The 18031-nt window shown below is 48.5% G+C and overlaps 1 protein-coding gene across 8 annotated transcripts in view; it reads left to right on the top strand.

The window, feature by feature from the left end:
• Window positions 1–18031, top strand: part of LOC148012356 (Metallopeptidase M24 family protein) — a 192094-nt gene that overhangs the window by 144057 nt on the left and 30006 nt on the right. For 7 of the 8 annotated variants that reach the window (XR_015689079.1, XM_087669386.1, XM_087669389.1 and 4 more), the window contains one exon: window positions 2799–2859. The exons of the other annotated variant lie outside the window; for it this stretch is intronic. Coding sequence is in view for 6 of the 7 variants with exons in the window: in XM_087669386.1 (XP_087525512.1) it covers window positions 2799–2859 (61 nt within the window). In the remaining variant the exon portion in view is untranslated. Of the gene's footprint in view, window positions 1–2798; window positions 2860–18031 lie in introns of those variants that run through there. 8 annotated transcript variants of the gene reach the window in all.

The following is an 18031-nucleotide window of genomic DNA, read 5'->3' as shown; positions in this document are numbered from 1 at the left end:
ATGGTGAAGAGAGCGATACTACATCTGCAACATGGACAACCAATGGATCACACAAGTATTTAAGGCGAGCATTTTATTTAAATAGTGGACATTTTGGCCTCTCTCCTTGCTTTTATATTCAACACAACTCTACTAGAAGGCTTCTCATATGAGTAGACCATGAATACTATCATGTCTTTCCAAAGTCTAGAGATTCCCTAGATCCTTGTAATTACAAGAACATCATGGTGGGCCACACATTGGTCAAGATATATGGAGCAGTGTTAGAGGTAGAGCTCAACACATATGCAGAGAAACGGAGATTGAGGGTAACAAGACAAGCTAGATCCAGACGACGGGGATTCTTGACAGTTTGACCAACTCTTTACTTCGAGGGCATGATTAAGTAGGTGAAAGTAAGAAAGAAGAGACTCTACCACTGCTTTGTGGATTCCCACAAAGTCTTTGATACAATTCCACAAGATAGTGTTATGGGAGCACTAGATAGTGCTCAAGAGTCAAGAGACTTGACTAGATGCAAGATTTGTTACAAGAATTTTGATTGCAAGATAATCCCATGTAAGGGCATGAAGTACACTGATAACTTAACACAATATGGAAAATCCCACAACCAGGGACCGTAGGTATAGGATATGAAGGGTCCCACAACCCAAGACCGTAGGTATGGATACAAGATATCAAAATTACAAGATCTCCCTTGACAAGAATGAACAAGATACAAGATAGTACTAGACATGATCTCGTACTATGAGATTACAGGGTGACAAGACAACAGGAGTATAATGAAAGACAAGACAAGACTAGATACCATGACTAAACAAGAACTAGAACTGGAACTTGCTGTTATGTACTTGGAGGTCTTGACTCCTTGAGCTCCGAAGATTGAAGAGCTCTATGGTGAGCCCCTCCTTCTATAGGTGTTGGAGGGTAGCTAAACATATTCTAGAATGTTCCACAATAACATCATCAATGATGCAGATGATAACATGATAACAGTCAAGGGGCAGGGTAGCTTTGTTGGATGCTAATTTGCATATGAAAGCCTTGAGGTTGGCCCTTTTGCAAGCGTTATGTGTACAGAGTCATCCTTAGTTAGACATTGCAAAAATTTTCATTGAAAAGAGTGGCATCTGTCATGGTAACACGGTTATTCGTGCCTCCTGGTGGCATGTGCTTAATTCCTCGAGGCCTATTAAGATCACCCAGTCTTTTCTCCTTTCTCATTTGATTGTATCCTGGCAAGAGATCTTATGTTTTTCAGTTTGGTGTCCCCCTGAGATTCGCGAGGTGAATTCGCTGCAAGGAGAAGTCTTGGCCTCCTCCAGGTTGTTGGATTGGCCAGACAAAGATTTGCATCGACTCAAGTTTAATCAGATGGCTTGTTTGGGGTTGCAAACAGTTTTTGATGGTGCTAGTCTTGGGCAGTCCCAGCTTTACTCTTTTCGGTGTATTCGTCAACACTTACGGGTACCCTATGGATATTGTGACATTCGGTCATCCATACAGGTCAAACTTCAGAGGTTCTCTCCTTTACCAGTGCTACAACCATTGTTTCCATGGCGTGACTTGAAGTTTGTGATTCCGGATGATTTCCAGAAGAGGTCTGCTAACCAAATATACCATCAGATGGTGGAGGCCAAGAAGTGGTAGGCCAAGAAGAGGTCACTACAAAGGTGAATAAATTATGGCATATTAGGGATGGAAAAAAGAAGTGCTAGGAAAGAATCCTTCAGCTTTTGAAGTCTAAGGTTCCCTATCAGGGTAAAGTCTTCTTGTGGAGACTGCTGATTGGTGGTCTTCCAACTGGAGAGGTGCTATGTGCTCCAAAGATCTCTGCTGGTCATTGTGTATTCTGTACTACATGTGATGAAACATTGCTTCATCTTTTTGCCTTTGTCTAGTTGCGAGATAGATCTGGAGTTTTATTTCTCGTGTGTGGCTCTCGGCAACTTAGCTCCGGATAACAGCCCGTTCATGGATTATGGGAAAGCTTCCCTTCGTGCCTTCTTTGCATTCTGATTATTCTTGCCTTTTCCAGTTCCTTAGTTGGACTGCCTTGTGGCATATTTGGCGTACTCGGAATGCCTTTATTTTTGATTCGGTCTCGGGCATCCATGGTCTTGTGGCCCGTATTCGAGGTTTAGTGCTATGGGAGATTTCTTCTATGATATCAGCTGGCCTGGTTCTTCCTGACATTGCTGCCCCTTGGCTGGCTGTTGTTCGCTCTACTCCAGCTGTGTGATTTTCTCTTTGTGTTAAGTCCTGATAGTCTTTCGTCACTTTCTTTGATGACCTAATGGTCTGATGTAACAGAATGTAAGTGATTTAGTGAGAATGCTGACCAGATGGTCTGATGTATATATTTTCTACTTAATTCAATTATCTTCACGAAAAGAAAAAGAGAGATGAAATGGACTTGTATCAACATCTACAAGAGGCCAAAGTGGCCTATGAGACCATAAGTTACAATTCTCCATCAATGATACAAATATTTGAGGATACTTGTATCATTGATATAAGAAAAGAAAATCTGAATCTACATGCTGATAACGAAAGGAAACTAGCCGGTAGTATGAGGGCACATAACATCTGAGAAAATCCCGAAGCATAGTCTCAATCTCCTCCCATGTAGAGAAGAATTTGGGTGGTCTGTTGAGCAATGGTCTACTCTATGGTTTTGGGTGTTTTTTTTTTGGGGGGTTTGGGGGGGGGGGGGGGGGGGGCGTGCTTTGCATGATGTGGGTACTCTAAATTTTCTTCAACTATCTCTATGGACCTTATCTGCATGTTTCTTGCAGATTTCAGGGGATTGGAATTAGGATTGAAGATGATGTTTTGATAACAAATGATGGTCATGAGGTACGTGTAATGACATGTTTGATCTTTCAGGTTCTTACAAGTCTTGAAGTCTAGAGGTATAGCTAGTGGGGCTTCATTCGTAATGAATCTGATTCCATAGGATGAGACAATGCTTTTTGCTTCTTTCTTTTGGGCTTTTCATTTTCTTTGATGTATCCATATAACATGTCTGGGTCATATATAGGTAGAATGTTTTTTTACTACTTTGCATTTATGATATAAGTTTTACATAGATAGAATTTCATATTCCTACTCAATTGGGTTGAATGCAGCTCTACTCCTTATAATTAAAAATATTCACTTGCTTAGCACAAGGGCACATGTTGTAAACAGAGAGTCACATGCAAATAATACTATGGACAGTCTATTCTTGGAGCCTCAAATGCATGTCCCATGTGGTGTCTAAAAGAGAGGCGATGAAGATTCAAAGACAAACACATGTCCATGTGTATACATGGAATGATGGTGAACTAAATGGGCACAATTGCATTTAGGTTCATTGTACACTTATGCGATAATGAGTCCTTAGATTGATGAATTTTAAAAGCTTGTCTATGTTTAAAGCATTAGATCCCTAAGTTTGAATACCTTGTCTATGTTTTTTAAAACCCTTTTTTGACCCCATTTTGGTTGGTCTAATTATAAAATAGGCTCCTCATAGTTGCATCTCACCCTTAAGCTCTCAACTTTCAAGCTCTCACGTATACCTATGTAGTATTACTAGTGACCACAAACTTTCGTAATGAGGTGGTAACCTATTTCTCTACATCTACCTCTACCTCAATCCTCTCCCTTACCACCTGCTTTTGCTCTACCTCGCCTTTCTTTCCTTCATCTACCTCTACCTCTAGGCTCTACCTCGTCTCTCTTCCTTTACATCTTCTTCACCTTGCCCTACCCCTCTCTCTACCTCTACCTCTACCTCTACATGTATCTCTATTGGAATGCCTAAGCCTTTGCATGAAGCCTTAAGATTGCATGCCTCTGACCTCAAGAAATCCACACAACTCATTCTTATTCGGCTAACTATTAATATCCTAGCTAAATTTTGAAGATTGTATGAAACAGCATACTATATCCTCAAAATTCATGTATATTTAATATTGTACTATGTCCGCATATTGGATACATCATGTATATCATGCCTAACTATTGTTTGTTTCAAGATGCCTTTTGACTTGCAAAAGGGGTTGGATTTTTACTACCATGCTACGTGTTTGCAAAATCCCTAATTCTATATACACTAAACCTAATGCATACATAGAGTTTACATACTATTCTCATATTTTTTTTGCAAGTAAAATGTGGCTGATTATATTACTCAAAAAAACTGCTTACATTGGAGTGCTCATGCTCAACAGACTAGCTGGAGCTGATGCAAAATCACAAATACATCATGTATACAAGTCTCTCGAGGCAGTCTGGGGGGGATGGAGGCAAGAAGCCATTAGGGGGGGGAGGGGGTTATATATCGCCAACTGGGTCTGCCTGCTTGCATCATGAAGAATAGGTCTTGGCCGCCCCAAGTGCGCATGAATTGACAGTGGAGCTCCTAACGAGCCTTGAACTCGCCCTGCACCTAATCCCATTGGCTGCAGAGGGAGTGGACGATGGAGGTCGAGAGCTCTGCTAATGTCACCTGTGTTGAAAGTCTCTCTCCGTCGAAAGCCTCCTAACACCGCACCTTCCAGATATGCCATCTAGTAAGACTCCCTATGATCTCCCATACCTCCGAGTGGTCTGCTGTGGACTCGAGTACCTGGCGGATGGGTAGAGCCTCCAGACCCATCACTGCACATGACCGTGCCTCGATAATGAAACAAAAGGTGACGGCCTTGGCTGACTGCTTGCCAACAGAAAGCTCCCCACAAGATACATCCAAGGCTAGGTGATATATGGCGAAGGATGTGGCATGCTCCTCTCCACACGAGCTACGCCTCCTTACACGACCAAAGGCAGTGATTTGGGGTTTCCAGAGGCTGCTGTGTACAACACTTACAACCTCCTTTCTTCTGCATTTGGGCAAGCCAACTTCCCATTGCCAGGCCTCCATGTGCCACTAGCCATAAGAAATACGACATCCTCCTCGGCATCCAGCTATTCCATAGGGGTGCCAGAAGGTCTGTCGAAAAGGCTCCGTGATGCTATGCTCCGCCCAGTGCCTGCTGCTTGAGGGCGCCCAATCCATATCCTCCTACATCAGTACATGTCTGCCAATCCTGGCAATGTACTCTAGGAAACTGGGTGGCTTCTTGGCGATGGCAGTGGCCGGCCATAGCCACTCTCCTAGGTCCCACTCCAACTCATCAGTGGTCTGCCCTCCCGGATCCAAAGGCGCCACTTCGTGAGCTCCTCCCAAAAAACGTAGGGGTCCAATCACCATGTCTTCCCATGAGGCCCACCACTCGAATCCTCCTCCATGAAAGAGCGGCTATCCCCTCATCCTGCTGCCCTCTGTCAAGGGCCAAACGTCCCCCCTCTTGCACGGAGAAGAAAGTCCCCTGTGGGGTGCCGCCAACTCTACCTCCCAGTTGTAGGGGATGCCTGCTGGTGAAAACCTAGCTGCCCATACCTCCCGAGGCTTAATCGGCTCTCGTATCGGGGGAGTAAGCCACTCGAGAGCTATTGCTACGTCTATCTTCCTTCTCCTCAACTCCACTCCTCTCTGGCAACTTGATACACGCTGCAGTACCTCCTCGTCCACCATCCTCTGCACCTCCCGCCATGTCCTGATGTTACGAGCCGGGCGGCGGGCCTCCCAACCAGCCTAGTGGATGTGGGGGCACTTGCCAATCTGTACCCCTTTCCTATTTTTGACCTAGGGGTTCTAGATCATGGGCTGACGGTCTATCTCCTCTTGGCAGCCTGGGGGGCTTTGGATTAGGGCCTTACGGAGGCCCTGCCACACGCGGAGTAAGTTGCGAAGGAAAGGTGATCTGGGAGGGGGGAAGGTGATTTGGGCTGACGTGAAGATCCATCTCAAGGACGGCCTCCACTCACCGCCAAGCCTCGGTCTATAATCCTGAAGACCCTCTTGCAATAGGACCTTCTAGGTTTACCTTCCTAGTGTGAGGCTGCAGACTACTAGCTTGCCCAAGAGGGCCATACTGTGATACTCTGGGTCTATGATCCCAAGCCCTCCCTCTGACCAATGCTGTTTGATGGTCGCCCGCGCCACCTTGGCCCTGGAGTCCCTGGAACCATCTGACCCTTACCAAAAGAAGTTCGGCACTAGGCGGTGGAGCTGCACAGCGCATGATGAGGAGAAACACGAATACGAGGCAATGTACCAGACCCTCGCTAGGAGTATCTGGTTGACCACATGATTTCCTTTTTGAATAGACATGAAGATAGCCTCGTGGAATGTGCAAGGCATTTGTTCTCGCAATAAGGAACATGCCATACTGTATTGCATGAGAATCAGTGGGATGTCTTGTGTGCTGTTGAGCACAAGAGTCACGGTGAAGAAGGAAAAGTTGTGGATTGCCATGGGTTTCGCTTGTTTAATGCTGGGACACATGCCAGGCACTATTCTGGTGTGCTTATGATTGTACATGAGAAATATCAGCCTGTTCTTATAAAAAATGATGTACATGGTCGTTTTGTGGTGATTGAATTTTTATTTGAAGGAGAGATCTTATGGTTACTTGGCCTCTATGCTCCAAATGACCCTTTATCCCATCGGGATCTTTGGAATACTTTGCAGACCTCTTTGTCACTTGGCTTACAATGCTTCATGTCTTGAGACTGCACATAATATCTATTATTCTACCAAGTTTAGTTTCTCGACTAGTATCGGGACTCTCAGAATAATATCTGGGCTCGAAGGGTAATTGACAGTTCGTAAGAGTCAAAGGAATTTGTGACCAAAGCCCCTGGAATTCTCATCTTATCCAACTAAAATTCCCTACGACAGGACCTTTCGCATCATGATCGGTCCATACTCATTGACAAAAAAATAAAAACCCCTTGGAGTAGATTTTATTCATGTTGACCTTCAGGGCTCAGCCAGCTAGTCAGAGGCGAGCTGTGCTCCAATAGCTCAGCTTCCTCCGAATGGAATCAAGGACATGAAGAAACTACTGGGTAGGAGCAACGTTGAGTCCCACCTGGAACCCTAGGTATCGGACGGTCTGCCTTCTGCTCACCCATCTAAATCCCATGTGGACGCCCCACTCGGTGTTAGAGTCCGGGTCTGTGAGGAACCCAACCAACCTTCGCCAGTTGATTTTTTCCCCCGCTGTAGAACAGAACACGTCCATAGCGAGCCTCACTCTCTCAAGCATCAACTCATCGTCCTCTATGTAGAGTGTTGTGTCATCTCCATACTCTTAAGTCCAACAACTCAGTCTCCTCTCTCATTAGAAGTCGGAGGCGGCGTAATTTGCTCACACGTGACCTGAGGAAGTGAGACGTCGCCTCTGCAAGAGTAGAAACAGGTCTGCCCTTTGCTCACCCATCTAAGCCCTAGGTGGATGTCCCACTCCGTGCTACAGTCTTGATATGTGAGGAAACCAATTGCCTTTCGCCAGTTGATTTTCGCTTTGGCTGCAGAACAGAACACGTCAAGAGCCAGTCTCACTCTATCCAGCATCAACTCATCGTCCTCAATGTAGAGTACTGTGTCATCTACATACTCTGAGTCTAACAACTCAGACTCCTCTCTCAGTGGAAGTTGCAACTTGCATAATCTGCTCACATGTGACCTGAGGAAGTGAGACATCACTTCTGCAAAGAGTAGAAACAGGTATGGGTCTAGGGGGCAGCCCTGTCGGAACGATCTCTTGAGCCGATCTCTCGAGCCGAAACTCCTCCCCTCGCCTTCCACCTATGAGAACCCTGATGGTGGCGGATTTGTGAAGTGCAGAGACCCCGTGAATCCAAACTTAGGGGAAACCCAACCTGACCATGGTGCCCTCTCGGAAATCCTAGTCCACCTTGTCATAAGCTTTCTCGAAATTCGAGAGTAGTACGGACAGTCTCTGCTCACTTTGCTGAGCTTACTCTGTCACCTGTAAGAAGGTAAATACATTGTCCAATATCCTTCTATTCTGGACAAAGCCTTTGTGTGTGTCATGGATGATGTCTAGAAGGATGGGGTATAGTTGCCTACCAATCATCTTCGCCAGTGCCTTATAGGCCACTGACAATAAGGTGATCGGTCTCCACTGGGAAAGCTCCAACCGGTCTCCCCCTTTGGGGAGAAGAGTGATAAGGCCTACGGAAAGATTCCTTGGCATCTATCCTGAAGTGAAAATCTCCTGGAAGGCCATTAGTAGGGGGTCCTTCACCACTTTCCAATAGGTGGTGAAGAAGGCCTTAGATAGGCCATCCTCCCTCAGGCATTTTTGCCCATCCTATGTATTGAAGGCCTCCTCTAGCTCCTTCCTTGTAGAGTGGGCAAGCAGGGAGTACCTCATCTCCTCTGTGACGAGGGACAGGATGTGATCCCAGACCTATTGTTTGCATCGCTGTTCTCTAGTTGAAGCTGTCTCCTGCTGTAAAACGTGCGTGTAATAGTCGGTGGCAATCTCCATCACCTCATTTGGGCTAGAACGGGTCCTCCCATACTGATCCCAAAGGCTGCATATCTGCTCTCCTGCTATGCAAGGCTTGTGCACCTCGAAGAATTTCTCGCACATCGTATCTCCCTTCAGCGCCTAGAATGCTGCTAAGGACCGGAAAGAGAACTCCGAGCGCGTGTTCTCTAGACCAACAATGGCTACTCGTGCGCACACCTCTTGTGCGTGGAGGGTGGGATCCCCTAGTGCCTCCTGTAATAATCTCTGCGTGGCTGCAAGGTCCCGCTAAAGTGCTCTCTCCTCCTCCGAGCTGCTACCTAGCTTGTATGGCTGCCTGTTGGCGAATTCTACTCGACTCGGCTGGGGCCTTTGCAACGTCCTCTGCTATCAAGTCCCTCCTGTCCCACTCTCTGGTCCAAATCTCCAACCTCCTCTGCTATCCGGTCCCTCTTGTCCCTCCTATAGATTGAGTCAAGGATTTGATAGGGTTGTGTGTCAAGGACGGATGCGGGGGGATCAAGTGTCAGGAGAACCGGGCAATGATCGGACAATGTGGTGCCTACCAACTGCTCAATCTGGCCTCCATGGGAGTCTCCCCACTCTCCCACGTAAAACCTCTCCAACTGCTCCAGCAGTGCGCCACCTAGACTCTTGTATCCCCAAGAGAAGTCCAACGAACTCTCTCTCTCTTGTGGAAGGCAGGGTCTCTCCCGGCATCGCGTGCTCCTACTGCTAGTAGCAGAAAGACCTCCCATGCCTCCTGCTCCTCCCCAACCATGCCCTGGTAGTTTTTGTCTCTGCCTTGTTGGTTCTCCAAGGCCTCCAGGTTGTTGAAGTCTCCTTCAACGATCCAGGAGTCCACCTCTGGGAGTTCATCCGCGATCTCCACCTAGAACTTGCTGCGTGTCCTAACCTCCGTAGGGGCATAGACATTGAGGACTCCAATGCACGAGTCTCCAATATCCAATTTGATCCATAGAACCCTCCCTGCCACTATCGTCCCATGGTCTCATACACAAGAGGTGAGACTTGGGCCAATAGAGGTGCATACGCCTCCACTCTTGCCGTGGGTACCTATGGTGTGTTCCCAGTAAGTGTGCGAGCTGCCCGGAAGTACCTTCCCAACCCGCCGGGCCTGGGTGGGGGTGAGCTTGTGCTCCTGTAGAAGTAAGATTTTGATCCTTCCGGCAAGGGCAAACTGCAGCTCATGTCAAACAATCAAGTTCTTGGAACCATGTGCCCCACTGTAGTAGAGACTATTCACATTCCAGGATGCAAGGTACAAGCTCAAGGGAGACTGATGACTGACAGAACAGGCATCTGTTCGGTGTGGAGGCTACTAATGAAGAGGAAAAGCTATGCAGCATCCAAGTACCCTTTGCCACCGGTTTGGATGGCGAGCTCCAGTCCCCCATGGTGGCCCTCGGTCAGGACCATAGGGGTGATAGATGCTCGAGGTAGCACTATCAATGCATCTATCAGCCATGCTGAGAACTATGACTCTATACACTAGTAGAAACGGCCACCTGTGCGAGAGGATTGAAGAAAAAAGGTGTAGTTTGGTCCATCCGGTGGTGCTAGTAGATGGGCCTTGCCTCTCCTTGACTTACAAACCACGAAGATCCCCACCTCTAGAGGTAGTGGGAACTCTCCGCGCTCCGCAACTCTCAGGTAGGACCATGGGCCGCTGCAGAAGAAATCCTATGGCAATAGCTGTGCTTGTCTCCGGAAAGTGTGACTGGCAGCAAGGGCGGATGAGCTGGCGGCTGTATGGGAGGAGGAAAACTACTGGTGTGAGTAGGATGTAGGCATGTGTGGCTCATTACCTCCAGTGGGAGGACGGGCGGTGGGTCTAGGGTGGAACACCTATACCGGGTGCGGATTGGGGGGTGCTTAGTAGAGGGGGTGGTACAGGGGAGGATGATCAAGGTATGGTGGGATGGACGAAGGTGCATGGCGCGTGTTGGGGGGGGGGGGTTTGGTGGCCCTGGAGAGGGGGGGTTGTGGGCCAAGGTCAGTTGGGGGAGGGTGGGTGTGGGGGCTTTGGGATCTCAGGTGAGGTAGTCTATGGCGCGGGTGGTGGATGTGGGGGGCTACGGTCCTATTGGGTGGGGCGGGTAGGGGGGGGGGGCTGTGGAGTGCTCTTCCTAGGGGGACGTCGCTCGCCCACTTGCTCCCTGCTATCGAGGCTGGGTGTGAGGAGCTGAATGCGCCCCCCCTGCCGTCTCCCTCTCTGTCGTCTTTGGACCCGTGTGAAGCCGTCAGCGTCTACGTGCGGGCCTATCGGTGGAGCCACCTTGGCTCCGAAATGTGTACACACTGCTGCTTGGTGCCCAATGTCATGGCAGCACAGGCAATGCCCTTGCTGCCCTGTCACAATGACTTGCTGCCTAAAGGCGTGCCTGCTCGCCTCAGTCTCTAGGAATTGTGGGATATTCTTGACTTCTTTCACTGCCACCCGTACCTTTGGGACTCTTGTTGCTGTCACTGCATCTGTGAAAGATGCGGGAAGGACAATGCCGAAGAGCCGTCCAAAGTCTTCCACCAATTGGCGATACTTTATTGCCAGGCCGGGGAAAAGAAGGGTGATTAGGTGCCGAAGAAACCTGTTGTGGAGTGCAAATGCCTCCACGGTAAAGCCATTGTACCAAGGTACCATGTATATGACGCCTTTTGTGGACGCATATGGTGAATTGGCAAGTAACTTGCGAGTTGCGTTTGCCAAACTAAGCTTGACCATGAAGATGCCTTGGCCCATTAGGTCGCCTCCATGATCTGCGCTGTGCTGATGCGCATCGTGGGGTGAAGCCAATCCCAAAGGCAGGCCCTGGCTGGGGAATGTCCTACTATTTGACCATAAATCGTTGTTTCCTTTAGCTCCAGCTTCTTATCTCGGACGGCTAAGAGTTGCTCCTCAAGGAGGACGACACGCAAGGTGTTTGACTAGGGGGCACTTGTTGAGTGCGCCGACGTCTGACCAAAGGTTTCCATTGTGCGACCCTTTTGAGGAAACTACCAATCATATCGCGGTGCTACCTGAGGGGGAAAGTTGTTGCAGGAGAGGGGGCAATCGGGGCGAGGGGGTGGATACTGCGGATGGGACCATGATCGCAGATAGAGGCAATGCGCCGCTGGATTGGGGGCTGGATCAGAGGGTTGCCTGGCGGGGGCGCCGGGGGGGGGGGGGGGGGTGGGAGAGGGATTGTAGGGCGGGTATGGTGGGGACAGCAAGGCGGCCGGGGTAGGGGGGACTGTAGGGCGGGTTTGACGGGGACAGTAGGGGGGGCGGGGGGTGGCAAACTGTCGGGGCGGAGGGGAAAGGCGGATAGGTGGGGCGCTGGGCTATCGCGAGCCGACAGGACGTGGGCGGCCCAGCTGACGTAGCAACGCGAGGATCTATCAGGCACGATGGGATGTGACGGGGGGGGGAGCTTGAGACGTGATGGGCGTGAGCTCTAGCTAAGAAATTTATTATTCTCATATTGCATTGTACACATAGGACATTGTAACTCTTGGCAAAATGGGAACTTGGGTTTATGTTGACATTTTCTATGTAGGGGTAGCAAAGATGCGTAGAGACTCTTAGGAGAGGAAAAGTCACACTTCAAATGACCCCTCTCAAAAATCTTTTGGCATGCAAACGGCAAAAGATCTTATGATATCCACAACCAACCCAACTTTCATGCTACTCACCTAGTGTGCTCATATCCATGTTTTCTCTTCATGGCTATCAATGTTACCCTCAGCTGGTACTTTCTTGTCAAAGATTTAGCCTTTATGAGACAGGAGATAGGACATGTAGAGCACCTGTGGAAGGACGGATGGGTTTTCTTGTGGTACAAGAACACCACCTCACAACAGAGAGAATATATTGACATTATGGAAAGCTTCTGCCACAAAGCTACACTTATTGCACCACAGCTATGAGAGCCACAGAGATCTAGATAAGAGTTGGTATAGGTGTTGGAGAGTAGTGGACTAGGGCAATGCAGGACAAGGGCACCCTAGCTCTACGGAGAGCCATGTGGGTCTCTATGAGAGTGGATCATGCACTGTGTGCAGCCATTTATACCTTGAATGGCCAATGTGACAGAAGAAATTTTTGGACTAGCCTCAATTAGTCTCTATCCCAAGTCAACTTTTGAATAGTAAGTGAAGATTTCAACATGTTAGAGGCCTTGGAGGATAGGAGGGGTAATTGCATAGAGATGATCAGAGGAAAGCAAGTTGTATGGGAGGATCCCCCCCCCTCTCGCCGCCCGACACTATTCCCCCCACCCTCCAATTGCTCCCTCTCCTGTAGCAACTCTTCCCTCCCCAGGTAGCACCGCGATGTGATTGGTAGTTTTTCGCAGTAGGGTCACGCAATGGAAACCTCTCGTCAGACGCGGACGTACTCAAAAAGAGTGCCTCCCAGTCAAACACCTTGCGTATCGTCCTCTGTGAGGAGCAGCTCTTAGCCGTTCGAGCTAAGGAGCTGGAGCTAAAGGAAACAATGATTTATGGTCAGGTAGTAGGACATTCCCCAGCCAAGGCCTAGCTTCGGGACTGGCTTTACTCCACGCTGTGCATCGACAGAGCGCAAATCGAGGAGGTAGTCCTATTGGGCCAAGGGATCTTGATGGTTAGGCTTAGCTTGGGAGACGCAGCTCGCGAGTTGCTTGCCAATTCACCATATGCGTCCACTAGGGGAGTCATACACATGGTCCCTTGGTACAGTGGCTTTACTGTGGAGGCATTTGCACTCCACAACAGGTTTCTTCGGCATCCGGTCACCCTTTCTTTCCCCGGCTTGGCGACAGAGTATCACCAGTTGGTGGAAGACTTTGGACGGCTCTTTGGCACTATCCTTCCCACGTCCTTCGCTGATGCAGTGACAACTGCAAAAGTCCCAAAGGTACAGGTGGCAGTGAAAGAGGTCAAGAATATCCCACAGTTCCTAGAGATTGTGGCGGGCGGGCACTCCTTCAAGCAGCGGGTCATTGTGACGGGGCAGCCAAGACAGTGCTTGCGCTGCCATGACTTTGGGCATCAGGCAGCAGGTTACACGCGTTTCGGAGCCAAGGTGACTCCATTGATAGGCCCGCAGGTGGACGCTAACGGCTTCACACGGGTCCAGAGACGACAGAGAGGGAGATGGCAGGGGGGGGCACAGACGCGTCTCAAACTAAGCCTTGGCAGCAGGGTGCATGTGGGCGTGCGACGCCCCCTCGGTAGAGCACCCCCCTGCCCGGCACGACTGCAGCTCCCGACATCCACCACCCGCGCCACAGAATACTGCTCTTGAGTTCCCACAGCCCTCACACCCACCTTTTCCCACATCCCATGGGCCATGGGCCCCGCCGGCCCCCCCTGTACCGAGCACCCCCCCGATCGGCACTTGGTTCAGGTGATCCCCCCCAGACCCACCACCTCTCTTCCCACACGAGGGGATGAGCCACACACGCCTACATCCTCCTGGCACTAGCAGTCCTCCCCCTCCCATATAGCCACCAGCTCATCCACCCCTGTCACCCATCACACTTTTCCGAGACAGGCCCACCTGTTGCCACAAGAGTTCTTCCGCAGTGGCCCATGGTCCTACTTGACAGTTGCGGAGCGTGGAGAGTTCCCTCTACCTCTAGAGGTGGGGATCTTCGTGGTTTGTAAGTCAAGGACGGGCAAGGTCCATCCACGAGCACCACCGGATGTGGACCAAACTATGCATTTTCTCTTCAGTCCTCTCACTCAGGGGAGTGGACGAACACAGATAGAGGAAGAGTTGAAGAGTTTGGTGGCGGACCACACCTCCCAATGGATGGGAGATGGACTAGCATTGTTTGCACAGCAATGGCCTGGTTGCATGATGAACATTAACTGGTGGGCTGGTGCCGAGGTCCCTCACTTGAGCATTATCTTTCGAGCCTCTCCACAGTGGAGAGCTCCGAGGGATGTGATCGAGTGGCCCCTGGCACACGCAGCCCGTTTCTACTAGTGCATAGAGTCTCGAATCTCAGCATGGCTGATAGATGCATTGATAGTTCCACTTGGAACATCTATCACCCCTATGGTTCGGCTGAGGCCACCATGGGGGATTGGAGTTCGCCGTCCAGACTAGTGGCAAAGCGTACTTGCATGCCTCATAGTTTCTCCTCTTCATCAGCAGCCTCCACATTGAACAAATGTATGTTCGGTGAGTCATAGGTTTCCCCATGAGCTTACACCTTGTATCTTGGAATGTGAATAGCCTCCACTACAGTGGGGCACATGGTGCTAGGAAATTGATTGTTCAGTAGGACCTATAGCCTGCCCTTGCCGAACGGATGGACATCTTACTTTTGCAGGAGCACAAGCTCACCCCCACCCAAGCCCAACGGATAGGGAAGGTACTCCTAGGTAGCTCGCACACTTATTGGGAGAACGCCATAGGTGTCCACGGAAGGAGTGGAGGCGTGTGCACCTCTATTGGTCGGAGTCTTACCGCTTGTGTACCAGACCACGGAACGATAGTGGCAAGGAGGGTGCTATGGATCAGATTGGATATTGGGGACTCGTGCCTTGGAGCTCTTAATATCTATGCTGTCACATTAATACGGTAAGTATGGGAGAGAAGCGCGAGGGATGACTGTTTGAAGGCCTTGGGCACCCGAACGGGGTCTAGGGGAGCCTAGAGAGTTAGAGAGTCCGAGAATAGTAGGACTCACCTGAAGTGGACGGCTGGCAGAGGAAACGAGAAGGGATGTGCTAGCAACTTTCTAGGCGAGGTTGGGAGGAGAAACGAATGTCTCGTGCCACTGATTTGTTCAAGAGGAGTCAGTCCGCCATCGCGAGTGATTCTGCTCTTCGTTTGACGGGTTACCACGTATGACTGGTATCAGAGCATATGCAGATCCTCACCGAAGAGACATCTCCTTTGAAGAAGGAGAATTAGTCTATCTTAAGGTGCCTGAACAAACTAAAACCATGAAAACGGGACAATGTCCAAAGCTTTCACCCAGGTATTGTGGTTCTTTCACAATACGTAAAAAGGTGGGAGAACAGGCTTACAAGCTCCAACTACCTGCTGGTAGTAAAATACATCCAATTTTTCATGTAAGTAAGCTAAGGAAGAAGCTGGGTGATTTGGATAATCTAAACTTAAATGATAACATTGAGGAGCTATTAGATGACCAATCTAATCCACATGAACCAGAAAGAATATTAAATGTTTGTAACAGATGAACAAGGAATACTATTTATCAAGAATGTTTGGTTAAGTGGAAAGATTGTTTAGAAGAAAGCTCAACATGGGAGGGAGTAAGTACCCTAAGGAAAAGGTTTCTCAATTTACATTTGGACCTTCCAAGTATCGTTTTCGAGGACGAAACCGATTCTTAAGGGAAAGGAAATGCTACATTAATAAGGTAAATTATGGGAGATAGGCGCGAGGGATGATCGTACGGGGGCCTTGGGCACTCGAACGGGGTCTAGGGGAGCCTAGAGAGTTAGAGAGTCCAAGAATAGGACTCATCTGAAGTGGACGGTTGGCAGAGGAAACGAGAAGGGAGGTGCCATCAACTATCTAGGGGAGGTTGGAAGGAGAAACGAATGTCTCGTGCCACTGATTTGTTCAAGAGGAGTCAGTCCGCCATCACGAGTGATTCTGCTCTTCGTCTGACGGGTTACCACGTATCATATGCCCCTACAGAGGTTAGGGCACGCAGTAGGTTCTAGGTGGAGATCGCGGAAGGACTCCCAAAGGTGGACTCCTGCATTGTTGGTGGAGACTTCAACAACCTGGAGGCATTGGGAGGACCAACAGGGCAGAGGGAGAAACTACCAGGGCATGGCTGGGGAGGAGCAGGAGGCTTGGGAGGTCTTTCTACTAGCAATAGGAGCACGTGATGCTTGGAGAGACCCTACCTTTCACAGGAGGGAGAGGTCATTGGATTTCTCTTGGAGATACAGTGTCAGATGACTTAGAAGAAGAAGGCTCTCAGTCCCAAGAACATAGTCGGGATGGATGATGACTCAGAAGAAGAAGACTCTCAGTCCTAAGAACACAGTCGCGATCGACTTCACCATTTTCTCTTAGACTCTCCCATCTCGAATCTATTTCGCCTTCTTAATCTCTTGAGTCTACTTGTGGACGATGGCCTCCAAATGAAGAATGTCACGTGCGGATGGCAATCCTACAACTAGCAACGAAGCTTCGGGCGAAGGCATCACTATCAATCCAACTCTGCGGTTCCGATCGTAAGTAATGTATTTCTAAATTGATAGATGCTTTCTTTGATTTTTGCATGAGATACATTAGGCTCCATACTATGATGTACGAGAATAGGTCATGGGAAGGGATAGGCCTCTTCTCACATATTTGAAGAGTGATTTCTTTCACCTCCTAGCCTTGCCTAGTATTTTGCTGGCAGACCATCGTGATCCGATTGCGAGCCGTCAAACCTTGGTGAGTCCTACTATTCTTGGACTCTCTTCAGTTCTAGGCTCCCCTTAACCCCGTTTGGGCGCCCAAGAGCCCGGACGGTCATCCTCGTGCATGTTCCCCTTGATTTACCTTAATGTCACATTAAATGTCACTTTAATGTCACATTCAATGTCACATTTCCTTTCCCTTAAGAATCGGTTTCGTCCTCGAAAACGATACTTGGAAGGTCTAACTGTAAATCGGGAAACCTTTTCTTTAAAGTACTTACTCGCTCCCATGTTGAGCTTTCTTCTGAACAATCTTTCCACTTAACCAAATATTCTTAATAAATAGTATTCCTCGTTCGTCTATTACGAACATTTAATATTCTTTCTGGTTCATGTGGATTAGATTGGTCATTGAATAGCTCCTCAATGTCATCATTTAAGATTAGATTATCCAAATCACCCAGCTTCTTCCTTAATTTATTTACATGAAAAACTGGATGTATTTTACTACCAGCAGGTAGTTGGAGCTTGTAAGCCAATTCTCCCACCTTTTTAAGTATTATGAAAGGACCACAATACCTTGGTGAAAGCTTTGGACATTGTCCCTTTTTCATAGTTTTAGTTTGTTCAGGCACCTTAAGATAGACCAATTCTCCTCCTTCAAAGGAGATGTCTCTTCGGTGAGGATCTGCATATGCTCTAGCTCGGTTTTGAGCCTTTTTAATATTTTCTTGAGCAAATTTTAACATACTATTTATGTCCTCCAAAAAGTCTTTAGCTGCCTGAACCTTTTCCTTATACAGTCCTACTGCAAAAGGAGCTCTAGGCTGAAACCTATACATTAACATAAATGGACTGTATCCAGTGGAAGAGTGCTTGGCACTGTTATATGCAAAGTTTGCTATCGGTAGATACTCTTCCCAATTAGTTTGCCTTTTACTTACATATGCCCTAAGCATATCTTCAAGAATTTGGTTAACCCTTTCAGTTTGCCCATCTGTTTGCGGATGATCCGCCGCACTCATGCTAAGTTTAGTATCCAATTTCCTAAATACCGCACGGCAAAATTGGCTATCAAATTTTCTATCCCGATCAGAAACTATATTTGCCGGAAGGCCATACAATCGGTATATGTTCTCTACGGACAATCTAGCCAATTCTGGTGTTTTAACATCAATTGAAGTTGGAATAACCTAGCCATTTTGGTTAACCTATCCATGATCACCCACACAGAGTCGTGCCCTCTCTGTGTTCTAGGTAAA

This window comes from Lygodium microphyllum, chromosome 27, assembly GCF_053477565.2.
Source record: "Lygodium microphyllum isolate KBCC chromosome 27, Lygodium_microphyllum_v1.1.10, whole genome shotgun sequence".
Lineage (NCBI taxonomy): Eukaryota > Viridiplantae > Streptophyta > Polypodiopsida > Schizaeales > Lygodiaceae > Lygodium > Lygodium microphyllum.
This window is presented reverse-complemented; position numbering and strand designations above follow the sequence as displayed.